Genomic DNA, 13,588 nt, shown 5'->3' with positions numbered 1-13,588 from the left:
AAAGTAACGTCAAAGCTATTTTTTTTCTAAAAGTATATAAGGTAGTGTTTTTATTACGTTTCCAAACGATGCACGTTTTTGTAGTAAATTAATCTTTTTATTTAAAAATTCATATTTTTTAGTTGAAACTTGAACTTTGTGTTTGAGAACTTTAAATTTGATTAAAAATTCGTCTTTTTTGGTTGAGAACTCATAAATTTTATTAAAATTTCGTCTTTTTTTTTGTTTGTAAATTAATGTTTTTATTTAAAAATTCATCTTTTTTAGTCGATACTGGAACTGTTTGGTTGAGAAATTTAAATTTTATTAAAAATTCGTCTTTTTTGGTAGTAAATTAATCTTTTTGTTTAAAAATTCAAATTTTGTTGAGAACTTTAAATTTCATTAACAATTCGTCTTTTTTGGTAGTGAATTAATCTGTTTGTTTAAAAATTCCATCTTCTTTTTGTAGGAAATTGATGTTTATTCAAAAATTCATCTTTTTTAGATAAATTAGTCTTTAGTAAATTAGTCTTTTTGATTAAAAATACTAACTAAATTAAAAATACTAACTCTGAAAATCAATTTCATCTTGTAATTGTTGATTTATTATCGAAGTTTATAATTCTCTACACGGTCACGTTGACAAGATAGGCATATTGGCAACTTGACTCGCTGTAAATACAAAACAAATGAGTATAAACGTAAAATCGGGGTTTACTTAAAGGCTACTTTATGGGGGGGGGGCATAACAGAATCATTGTTTATCGGGGGGGGGGGGGCAAAAATTCCAACATTGGCAACGTTGTTTATGGATGATTATTTATGCCTGAATGCTTGATTGGCCTGTATAGTGCTGTCACCTATACATGGCTCTATAGGCACTTGAATTATTGGATGTGCGAGTTAGTGTTTAAACTCCTGAATGCCCTAAAGCAAGTGTCGCGTCTACTACACTGTATTTTTCAAGTTTATTGTTTCTTACATGTTGATTTATGCAATAAATATAGTTAAACAAACTAAAACTAGCCCATGTGTTTTACAGGATTACTAGGGATTTTAAAGATTTAATAAAAATTTTAAGTGATTTCAACAAATTTAATGGTTTTATTCTTAAAGGATTTTTAAAGGGCATTGGTGATTTAAATGAATTTATAGAGAACTTAAAGGAATTCATGAAAGAACATTTTCAAGGAACCTACACTGATTTCAAGGGATTTCCCCAGATTTCATGGCTGCATATGATTTAAAAAAAATTATAAGATGTTGAGGGATTTATTCAGATTGGCGAGTTTTCCAAGAATTTCAGAGGAGCTTAAATGATCTCCACGGATTTTAATGCTATTAGGGTATTTTTTTAAAGTTCCAAATGATTTCCCGCAATTTTATGGGAGATGTATATTGTGTATCAGATTTCAAAAAGGCTGAACCCCTCGATTTATCATTTAAAAATGCATGGAACTATTTTGCTACTAATTTTATAAATTTACGCTACTTTTGACACTATTTTGAATTTCTCAGAGGAGTCCGAGGCTTCAAAATTCTAACTGATGAAAAACTCATCTGTTTTTAATTTTTCATTCTCAGGGACCAATTTATGGCGATGCTTGACTCGATGAGAACACCTACCTATCGTGTATCAGTGAACGCAGACATCGCCAAAGAAAGAGAACGAAACTCGAAGCTTCAATCAAGAGCAGCCCAGCTGGAGAAGCAGATAAAGGTTTTAATCGACGACAGTGTCGCTTTATTAAAAGCTAGGATGACCGAGCTAGGCATCAATGCCACTTCGCCCGGAGACCTTCTCGCCAAGGCCAAGGAAATCGTACTCAGACACAAGCAGCTGCAAAACAAAGCCAGCAAACTTCAGGCCCAAGTCTCTAATATTGAAACAGAACAGGCGAAAGTCACTGCTCAACGTTATCAAGAATTGCAGGAGAAGTTCAGCAACGGGACTAGCAGCCCTTCCGCTCCTCCTCAACCTGTTACTCAAGACCACATTCTAAAAGAAATTTGCACCACTATGTCCCAGAGAAAGAAACTTCACTCTCAAGTATCAAAGTTGGAGCAGGAGTTGAACGTTTTGGAGAAAACGAGCTCAGACAAACAATCAGCATCGATGGCTCAACAGCAAAGAGATGCTGCAAATGCCAAGCATTTACAGAATCAGTACAATCAACAGCAGAATGGGAAAAATCCTCCTTCCCGAAAGAGCAGAGATAGTCGTTCCAGATCTCAAGACTGGCCCGATGTTCCCGACATCGGGAAAATTCAGGAGAATAATCCTGAGATTCTCGCGCAAAAGATTCTCGAAACTGGAAGGCAGATCGAGGCAGGAAGAATGATGAGCAAGCCAAGTACGAATGCGGTTAATAGCAATATTAATAATACGAGAGCCAGGTTGCCTCAAGCTACTCTCAGCTTTTCCTGTCCTTCTTCGTCGGCACCGACGCAGACGAGTAGTAAAGAGTCGACTAGTAGAATCCAGGAACCACCGAGAGTCGCCAACTTCGAGGACAGGCTCAAGAGCATCATCACGAGTGTTTTGAACGAAGACCAGCAAAATCGAAATAAACAACAGCAGCAAATTCAAATGCAGCAGCTTCAACAGCAACACCAAGGAGAGCCGGAAAGGAAACGAATGGCTTTGACACCGAATGTTCCTGCTCCAGATTATACCCAGGTGAATAATTAGAGTTTTTTGTTTTTGAAATTCTTTCAAAGAGGGCCTAGAATGCACGCATCGAGAACAACGAGGACATCTACTTTGTTTAACTAGGAAAATCTTAGAAAATATAAAAACATTTTTTAAAAATCAAAAGAAGAATCTAACTTTAATATTTGGAGAACATACTCTAAATGTCTCCAATGAAATTAAACAAAAAAAGAGTAAAGAAAAATACGGACAATACATTTTTTTATTTCTAGCAAGCACACTATGATGATAACGTCTTAAACGAGAGGTTAACTACTCGACTTGTACACCAGTTTTAAAGATTTCAATTATTTCAGAGACTTGATAACTTCAAAAGAAAATATGGTGAAACAAAATTGAAAAAATGCTATAATAACTTAACGAAATTGGTAATGCTTACGTTTTTGAGGATTGACGTCACATGTCATATCATGTCATTGATCTATTTAATGGAACATTTCTGTAACTACAATTTTATACATACAATCATTTTTTTAACTTAAAAAATATATTCATGTTCGAGCTCTAATTTTTTTTCTCCGGAAAGGAAAATATGGCTAAAAAATGTTCAGGGCTAATTTGAATCAACCATCTTCAATTATTTCATCAGAATTTTGTTGAAAGTTCATCTGTTTGGTTGCAAATTTAACTACTTGGTTGAAAATCCGAACATTTGGTTGAGAAGTCAAGTATTAGGTTAACAGTTCAACTATTTCGTTGAAAATTCGTATTTGTTTACTTGAAATGTCCACTTTTTAGTTCAAAATGCAACTTTTGGGATTGAAAATTCATCTCTTGTGGTTGTAAATTTTTTTTTTTTTTAATTTAAGATTCTGCTATTTGGTTCAAAAGTTAATTATTTGGTTGAAAATTAAACTATTTTCATAAAAAGTCATCTTTTTTTGGTTAAAAATTCATCCTTTTTGATTGAAAATTCCTCTTTTTGTAGAAAAGTTATATTTTCGTCTCCCTTTGAAACGTAAATGATTCGTTTATTGGCTTGAAATATCAACCATTTTGTTGGAAATGCGACTGTTTTTGGTTGAAGTTTAATCTTTTGTTTGAAAATTTGACCAATGGGTTGAAGATTTATCTTGATGGATCGAAAAGAATTTTTTGGTTAAAAATTAAACTCTTTTGTTGAAAATTCGTCTGTCTTGCTTGAGAACTCAACTATTTGGTTGTAATGTATTTGGTTTTTGGTTGAAGTTTAATATTTTTTTATTGAAAATTCGACCATTTGTTTCTGAATTCAAGTATTATGTTAAAAGCTCAACTATTTGGTTGAAAATTTTTATTTTTTGCTTGAACTTTCAACTATTTTGTTCACAATGTTGAAAATTTCTACTTTTGGATTGAAAATTCATCTTTTGGGATTGAAAATTCTACTTTTAGGGTTTAAATTTCATTCTTTCTATTTTAAGATTCGAGTATTTGGTTCAAAATTTAATTATTTCGTTGAAAATTAAACTTTTCTTATAAAGTAATTTTTGTTGTTAAAAATTCATTCTGTTAGATTGAAAATTCCTTGTTTGGTTGAAAATTGATTTTTTTTTGTTTGAAAATGAATTTTTTGTTGTTGAAAATTCAACTATTTGGTTGCAAATTAACTTTCTTGTTTAAAATTCGTCTTTCATGTTTGAAAATTCCACTATTATCCATTTTTAATTGAATGATTATTCATAAAAACGCTTAAAAGTCAACCGGGAAAAATGTAATTTCTGATTGAAAAACCCGGGAAATAACCTATAATTTTTAAAAAGTCTTAGTGGCCATCCTGTTTATTTTCTCAAATTTTAATCCTACGTTCTTAAATTTTATTTGCAGTGGAGCGAGAAAGTAGGTACAAGTGTGCAGTCCAGAATGTTAATAATTTTAGGCCCTGCTTTCAAAGAAGTATCTCGTATTTTTTTTCAGGTGAAAATAGTTAACAATTTATAATGTTTTTGAAGTTTGTTGACATGGCGTTTCAGGTTTCACCTGCCAAATTGGCTCTTCGCCGTCACCTTTCGCAGGAGCGCTTGACTCACATGCCCCCATCGGAGAGGTCAACGGTCGATTCTAGACAGTCAAGTCACGACAGTCGAATGGGTCCTGGAGGTGCTGGATTGTTGGGTACGAGGACAATCGGGGACTTAGTTAGTGGAGAAATTGAGAGGACATTGGAGATTTCCAATCAGACTATAATTAATGCAGCTGTTGATATGAGCGTGATGATGAGACCGGAAGCTGTTTACTCGCCGATTAGCAGACCTGCGAGTGCAGAAGGTGATACCGGATTGGCAACTTTGGCACATGTGGCTAGTTATGCACCTACTTCAACCTCGGGTTCGACTTCAACACCCACGACAACTTCTCGGTCTTCCGTGTTGTTCACTCCTACTACTCAACCACAAAGGTGGGTATTTCAATATTTTTAAACGTGTTTATTAGGGTTCAGCGTAAAATTTATTTTAAAAACCAATTCTTATAGTCAAAAAATTTTTATAGAAGAATTTGTGCAAGAACCTTGTATCGGAAATGTGGCATATCAGCAATACAATCAACATATTTTGAGATTTTTTTCATGTATTTTACGCGTAAATTCAATCTTTTGCATTGTCAGCATGCTTGAGGCGGTAAAAGATATTAATCGACAAAAAAAATGTGCAGTATATTCAGCTGATCAAGAACTAAAAATTTGTGGCTATTAGAAATTGATCGCACGAAATTCACTTTTTTTCGGCTAACCCTAGTGTCTACTCATCTGGGAAACTAGGAATTATCGACTAATTTTTTGGAGTTTATTAGAAATATCAGGAATTTGTTGATAAATTTGGGTATTTTTTATGCGTAAAATTAAAATTTTAATAGAAAATTGCAATAACAGCTTGCCACGGGTCAGGAAATTCGCGAAAATCGGCGAATTTTCGATAAACCATGTTGTAGTTAAAAAGTGTATTTTTTAGTTTAAAATTCTATTATTTTGTTAAAAATTTAACAATGTTATTAAAAAGTAATTCTGATTGGTTGAAAATTCAAGCCCCTTCTTAAAAAATGGTCTTTTTGACTTGAAAATTCAATAATATATTTTTGTAATTCACATATAATTAGTTGAAAATTCATTTTTATATTGATACATTTTTTTCAAATAGGTTTTGGCTTGAAATTGGAACTCTTGTTGAAAATTCATCTTTTTGGTTTAAACTTTTATAAACTAAAAAAAAAAAATTTTTAACTAAACTTGGAAATTTAATATTTTTTGGTAAAAAATGGAACTATTTTGGTTGAATATTAATCTATCTTGATTGAGAATTTAAATATTTTTTTGAAAATTTGCAGCTTTCTTGTTTTTAATTATTTTGTGTTATTATGTTTGCTTTCAGTTTTAAAAAGTCATTCTTTGGTTATCATTTCAGTGAATGGACTTATATAACCTAATTTATTACTCTTATTCTACATTGAATTATAGATTGGTAATTAATTGAAGAACCTTTTTTCAAAGCGTTGATAATTTCATGCTTTTTAGTTTCATTCAGTAATTTTGAATTTTATATTAAAGCAGAAAATTTTATACCATTTGAAATTTATTTAAATTTGTATAAAGTTTAATGAGGTTTACAGAGGCTTTGGGATTTTGAGTTTGGAAAGTTCAGTTTGTTATATTTTCAAAGTTGAGAATTTTCAGTTTTGAAATGTCTAATCCTAAAATAATTTACTTTAATTATTAAAATTTAAAACTGTTTAATACTTACGATTTTATTTTGGCGGTACGATTTCTTAAGTCTTCAGCTTTAATTCGTTCATTTTCAAATTAAATAATTTTTAATTAAAGCTTTATAAATTAGAGAATTTCTGATAAGTTCAAATTCAAACATTCATAATAAGACAATTTCAAATGTTATCCTTAAGAATTTCACAATTTATCATTGCCAACTTAAATTCTTCAAAATACAACTCGTCTGTATTTCAAGATATTAAATTTGCAATTAAAATTAAAATAATTTAGTTTTGATAAGTATATCGCAATTTGACAATTATTATTTGAAACGCCTTAATATCACGATCATAATTTTAAAATTATCAAATTTAGAAGTCATTTTGGCGTCGTTTAATTTTGAAAGTTTAAATTGCTTAATTTTGAATATTTCGAATGATAAATTATTCAGTGTTCAACGCCTATAAAATAAGTCAACTTTGAAAACTAGTAATTTAAATTCTCATAATTCTTAAGTATTCAGCACATTAAATTTGTGTCTTTACGGGTGCAGCTTTTAAAATTTAAATTCACGATTTTTAAAGCTTCTCAGCTTCTAAATTCAAACTGTTCAATTTTGTGTAGCTTTTATTTTGAAATTATATAAAATTTTAAGTAATTTCTATCTGAGTATTGTTTAATTTTTAAACTTAAAATAAAAATTATTCAAAATAGAAGGCTTCCACTTTGTATTTGTAAATTATCGAAGTTTAATTTTAATGAATTTTAAATGCTCCCAATTGATAAAGAGTCAGATGATACTTTAATTTGTACTTCAGTTTTGAATGCTTGAAATGAAAAATTATAGATGTATTATTTTTCTCATCTTAATCTAGTATTTTTATCACTTTTTTTTAGGTATACGCCGGTGCAACTTCCACGAGCTGATATCAAGCCTTACCATGAATCGTACTTTTCTGATAATCCCACTCCACCCCACACGCAATCACATCCTAGTTCTTCTATGCACTCGAATCAGTCGTCTTCAAATGGAGATGGTTTACCCGTAGAAGGTCTTGCTGCTTCCCTACATGCGAGAATAATCAACAATCAAAATAGCAGTATGAAAAACGACCAGAATTCTCCACATAATCGAAGGTACGTTAGTTTAATTGAAATTCTCTAACTCAAAATATTGAATGCAGCATTTTGAAGCTTGGCCGAGAATTTTTTATATCTTAAAATGCATTTTATATCGGCCCCAAAATAATAATCTACCTTCAACTTTTTTTGTCCGCACCATTACAGTTACCCACAGATGAATCAATGCAGTTACAACATTGAAATGTAGAAATATATAAAATAGAAAATAACAGCTACTGTGAAAACGTTACTATCGTACAACTTAACTATTTTAAATGATTGAACCTAAAACTCGAAGAAAACTGACTCATCTTTATTTATTCATTTTTAAAATTCAAATAAAATTGGACAGTTCAGCTTTCACTCTTTATATCAAGGGGCTGTCCATAAACTATGTTACCAATTTGAGGCTGCCCCCCCCTCCCCCTGAGAGTAACGTAACCGTTGGCTACACACGAATTTCACCTTTATAAATTCTTATAAATATATTTCATGTAAATACTATCAGGCCTCACAGACCGGTCCCTATGTCTCCTATTGTACGCTATATTCAGTTAAGGTCCCTAAAGTACCCTATTTTCAAAATTTGGTTCCTATGATTACCCTATTTGAGCCAGGCACTTTAAAAGCAAAAATCAAAAATTTCTGTAAGAAGTAACTGTAAAAAATAATACTTTTCAAGTGAAAAGGTCACTTTTCATTCAATAAATTAATTCGTGGGTTAATCACTATTCATTTCAGGTCTATATCTATTTTTTCATTATTTTGAATTCTTTAAAATAATTCGGGTATTTGTAAAGATTCTGAGAAATTTTTAATATATTTCAATCATTTGAAGAAGTTTGTATGGTTTTAGGGTATTTTTAAATTTTTTAAGGCATTTTCATGAGTTTTTAATGTGAAATATTTCAGGTAATTTCAAAAATTTTAAGGAATTTTTTTTTATTAATTTCATTAATTTGAAGTAATTTTAAAACTTTTGAAATATCTTAGGATAAAGAATTTTCTCTGCATTTCTGAAGATATGGAAATATTTTACAGGACTTATGAGGTTTCAAAACACTTAAAAAAATATCACGTTATTTTACAAGATTTCCGAGGATTTAAATGATTTTATGGGATTTCAAAACTCAATATATGTTAATACATTTACCATGATTTCAGAAATTATAATAAAATTTCACGGGATTTTATCATATTTTTGTGCATTATAAAGAATTTATTCATTAGAAGTTATTTGGTAAAATTTCAAAGATTTGAAGAGATGTGGAATCCACCCTTAATTCTTATGAATTTATCCTAAATTCTTTGAAATTCTCTTTAATGTCTCTAAATTTACTCTTTTCTACTGAATTCCATTGATTTTTTTGTTAAATTTTGTAAAGTTTTAATTTAATTGATCCTGAGGATCATTTGATAATATGATCAAAGTATTTGAAGTATTTTTTCAAATTTCTTGGCATTTTCAAGAGCTTTAAAACATTTCAAAGGATTTTAAATAATTTAGGTTATTTTAAAAAATTACAACAAAATTTTCGATTGATTTCAGTACTTTAGTGAGATTTAAAAGGCATTTTCAAGGGCTTTAAAAAGTTGCAAGGGCTTTTAAAATATATCAAAGTATTCGAAATATTTACGGAAATTTAAAAAGATTTCCAGAATTTTTTTTATGTATATCAATAGTTTGAATGCTTTCAAAGACTGAAATATTTAAGGGTATGTTAAAAGATTCCAAGGCATTTTCAAGAGATTTAAACAAGTTCAGGTGATTTCCCATGGTTTTAATAAATTGAAGACATTTTAATATTTTAATAGATTTCAAATAATATTTTTTACCATGCATAGGGGATTTTGTAGAATTTCGTAAATTTGAAGATATTTTCCAATATTTTTTGCAATGCATTTGGAATTCGTCTTGAATTCTTATTAATTGATCCTAAATCCTTTTATATTATTTTGAATTTAATTAAAATCACTAATTTCTACCCAATTCAATTAATTTTTCCATATTTTTTAATTGTTTTCAATACATTTGGTTGATTTTTTATGAATTAAAAATCAAAAATTTTATCTAATTCTTCTCATTTATTTTAAATTTCTCTACATTCACTCAAAATTGAATGTAATTTGTCAAATTTTTTTCGATTCTTAAAAGTTTTCCAAATCATTTGGAATATTTTTAATTCAACTTGAATTGTTTTATAGTCATTAGTCACTTCATGTGTTAGAAATTAGTAGGGTTTCAAAGATTTGAAATTTCTTTGGAATTTACCCCAAATTCTTTTTAATTCGTTGGAAGTCTCTTGAATTTTATTTCAATTTACTTAAGTCTTGATTCCTTTAAATTCACTCCAGTTTTACAGAAATCAATGGTTTTTCTTGGTGATTTTTTAACATTTCTTCTAATGTATATGAATTCTTTAGAATGTAACTTGAATTTGTCTGAAATTTTCTGAATTTATCCATAGGGTCTGAGAGGCCTGTACTATGTTAAGTAACACTTCAAATTCTTAAGATTTCAAGTCAGAATACACTACCGGTCAAAAGTTTGGGTTCACTTAGAAAAATCGTTTTTTTTTGTATTTATCGCTTTAATTATACCGGAGCTAAAATAATGTCTCTTAATGTAAATTTCAATGTTTTCTTAAATTTTCAATAACTTCCGAAATAGTCAACGTTTTTCAATATTCTCGGGCTCATTTTGAAGCTTTTTTTTCGCCGTATCACAACAGCTTACGAGTATGAATAGTAAAAAATTTGTTTTTGAATTGCAAGAACTCGAAGTTGTAATGAAAAAGTTGGATAAATTTGAAAAAATATTATCTGTAGGAAAATCAGAATAAAAGTTAAATATATATTTTGAAGAAATTACATAGAAAATTCATGATTATATGTTTCATATATTTTACAAAAATATTTTTGTTACTAAAAATAATATTTCAATTTTTCCAACTTTTTTGTTACAAATTCAAGTTCTTACAATTCGAAAAAACGTTTTTTACGATTAATATTCGTAAGCTGTTGTGATACGGTGAAAAAAGCTTCAAAATGAGCCCAAGAACATTGAAAAAAATTGACTATTTCGGAAGTTATTGAAAATTTAAGAAAACATTGAAATTTACACTATTTTTGCAATATCTAATTAAAAACTAGACAAATTGGCTTCACCCTGTGCTTATTTTAAGCAGAATTTCAAAAACAATCAACCGTTTGAAGAAACATGAACCCAAACTTTTGACCGGTAGTGTATATGGCCTTTTCCATCAAATGGTTGCAATTTCAACCAAATATTAAATTTTCGAGTAAAAAAAAACTTTTTTTGATGACCTTTAAATTTTCTACCAGAAAATATTAATTTTCAATCTAAAGGGACGATCTTTCAACAAAACAGTTAATAGTGGTTGAAGTTTGCAACAAAGTAATTACATTTATTTATAACAACATTTTTGGATAATCAACCTAAGATCATTTTTCAACCAAATCGATAAGTTTAAATTTGTTTATGTTAAGTTTTCAAGCTAGAATGTCGAGTGTTTAAGAAAACAGTTTATGTTTAAGTCGGAAAAGATATATTTTTAACAAGAAAATTAATTTTTAATCAAGAAAAATGAGTTTTCAACTAAAAAGATAAAAAAATCTAACCAAAAATGGATCTTCAATTTTGTTGTGTAAAAATTTAATTTTAAAACAAAAAAAAGAAATATTTTCAAATAGAAAACACAAATTTTCAATAAAAAATACCATTTTTTAAAATAATATATAATATATTTGTCTTCTCGTCATCTGAATTGGAATCATATTACAGATAGCTTATTTCGTATTAATTTTTATTTAATGTTAATTTTTAGTGTAATATCTTAAAATTTTTCGATTTTTAGTTGAAGATTTAAACAAATAAATCATTTTAAATTGAAAAATATTTGAGTGGCAAATTTCAACAATAAATAATAATAATTTTAAAAGACATATTAAAAATTAAGGGATTTGAAATTACAATTTTACAAATTTATTTTTAAAGGCTTTGAGTATAAAAAAGTTTTAATGTCACAATTTTTTGTGACTAACATTTTTTTCATTTCTTTATGAAGTTCGCCTTCGTTCAAGTTTCAGCATTTCACAGTAGAATTTTTTTTTCATTTCAATATTTCCCATTTAAAGTTACTATTCTTTTTTAACCTTTTTTTAAAGAATAATTCAATTCATTTTTTGATTTTATAAAAAAAATATCAGCTTTAATGTTAAATTATAATTTTGTTATGTAATAACTCTTAAAAAATCTATAATTTCAGCAGCTTTTTTAATTTGAAAGGTTCAGTTTAGTTTCAAATTGTCACATTGTAATCGCTTTGAATTAAAAATTATTAAAAATTATCCAATTTCCAAAATTCATTTCTTAAAATATTTAATTGTTCACGTTTTGACATCGTCCTATTTTCGAAATTTTAATCTGAAAACATTGAATTTCGTGATTCTTCAATTCTAAATAAAATTTTTTAAAAGAAATTTTAGAAAATATGAATTGTTTTTTCAAAAATATTTCAAACATGATATTTAAAAATTGCTTTGATAATTAATGTAAAATTATTGATATTTTTCTTATTGGGATGTATTTCCCTTTATTAGAAACAAAAATGTTCACATCCTGCTTATCATATGATTTAAAATCAATATATTTCTTGAAAAATGTTTGCTGATGCTTATCGGCTCCGCAATTCATAACACAGAACCAAAAAGTGGTTTTGATGGTCTATTGTGATTCTGATAGGTGTACTTTATTTTTTTGGGGTCGCTGAACGCGAATCCATTCCCAGAATTGAGTCAGAACGTCAGGATTTGCAGTAAAGTTCAAAAAATGGTTAAAAATCTGGATTTTGTGCATACATTTCGTTCCCAAACCTACAAACTAACAAGCTCCAAACCCGCAAACTCCAAATACACAAGCTCCATTTCCACAAACCTACAAACCTCACGACCACAATCTCCATATCCACAAACGATCAAAAACCCCAAACCCACAAGCTCCATATCCACAAACGTACGAACCCCAAACCAAAAACCTCAAACCCACGAACCCCAAACTCACAAACCCCAAACTAACGAACCCCAAACCCACAAGCACCATATCCACAAACGCCAAACTAACAAACCCCAAACCCACCAACCCCAAATTATACCAATATCTTAACTGGTATTTACAATACCAGTTGAGAAATTGGTTTGTGGATATGGTGCTTGTGTATGTGGAGTTCGTGGGTTTGGAACTTGTTTTTGGTTTGGGGTTAGTGGGTTTGTTAATATGGAGCTTGGGGGTATGTGGCTTGTTTGTGGGTTTGAGGCTTGTTAATTTGGGATTTGTTGATTTGTGGACGAAATGTATGCAGAAATTCCAGGTTTTGAACCATTTTTTGAATTTTACTGCAAATTCTGACGCGCTGGCTCCATTCTGCAAATGGATTCGTGTTCAGCGAGCCCAAAAACATAAAGTATACCTATTAGAATCCCAAAACTATTTTGTTGTCCTGTATAATATATGCGAGAAACGATGAGTTTGGCAAGAAGTGTATATTTTTCTCTAAACCGGGAAAAATTGCGAACATTTACAGAGAGACGAAAATTTAAAAAAAATATGGCTACCCTGAACAAATTTTTTCTGTAAGTTGTTCCCAAATGCACAATATATATTTGTAGTTTTTTCGTGCGTTTTAGGTACCATCCATACCCTGGTTACCCTAGTAGTAGCAACCATAACATCCCAACGACTTCCTATTCACAACCGTCAACAACAGTAAAATCTGAAACAGCGATTTCATCGGTCAGCACCAGTGGGGCACCTTTGAGTCCTCTTGTGGAACCACATTCAAATACTTCAACGCCTTTAGTCGATGAACCCCACATGAGCCAAAGACAACGAAATGGGACCGGCGACGATGGTGAGTTTTCCTCTTCAGTTTTTGTTTTTGTTGTTTTTGCCTCACCTTTCACAACTTTTCTACACGTTCGACTCTAAACGTATATAAGCGAGTGTCTGCATGTGTCTGTAGGTACGCAAGTCAAGTGCCTTTTTAGTCATTTATTAGAAAACCGCATCTCACTTT

General features: G+C 29.8%; 1 protein-coding gene across 4 annotated transcripts in view; it reads left to right on the top strand.

The window, feature by feature from the left end:
• The window catches only part of LOC117179346 (histone-lysine N-methyltransferase, H3 lysine-79 specific), a 31,383-nt gene that overhangs the window by 6,488 nt on the left and 11,307 nt on the right, over nt 1-13,588 (top strand). For 2 of the 4 annotated variants that reach the window (XM_033371031.1, XM_033371029.1), the window contains 4 exons: nt 1,567-2,662; nt 4,648-5,072; nt 7,269-7,508; nt 13,200-13,423. In XM_033371031.1, coding sequence (XP_033226922.1) covers nt 1,567-2,662; nt 4,648-5,072; nt 7,269-7,508; nt 13,200-13,423 — 1,985 coding nt within the window. Of the gene's footprint in view, nt 1-1,566; nt 2,663-4,626; nt 5,073-7,268; nt 7,509-13,199; nt 13,424-13,588 lie in introns of all 4 variants that reach the window. The other 2 variants (XM_033371030.1, XM_033371028.1) reach the window with 1 other exon arrangement.

The sequence above is a fragment of the Belonocnema kinseyi genome, chromosome 9 (assembly GCF_010883055.1).
Source record: "Belonocnema kinseyi isolate 2016_QV_RU_SX_M_011 chromosome 9, B_treatae_v1, whole genome shotgun sequence".
In the NCBI taxonomy this organism is placed as follows: domain Eukaryota; kingdom Metazoa; phylum Arthropoda; class Insecta; order Hymenoptera; family Cynipidae; genus Belonocnema; species Belonocnema kinseyi.
The sequence above is the reverse complement of the archived record's forward strand: the minus strand, read 5'-3'. Positions and strand labels throughout refer to the sequence as shown.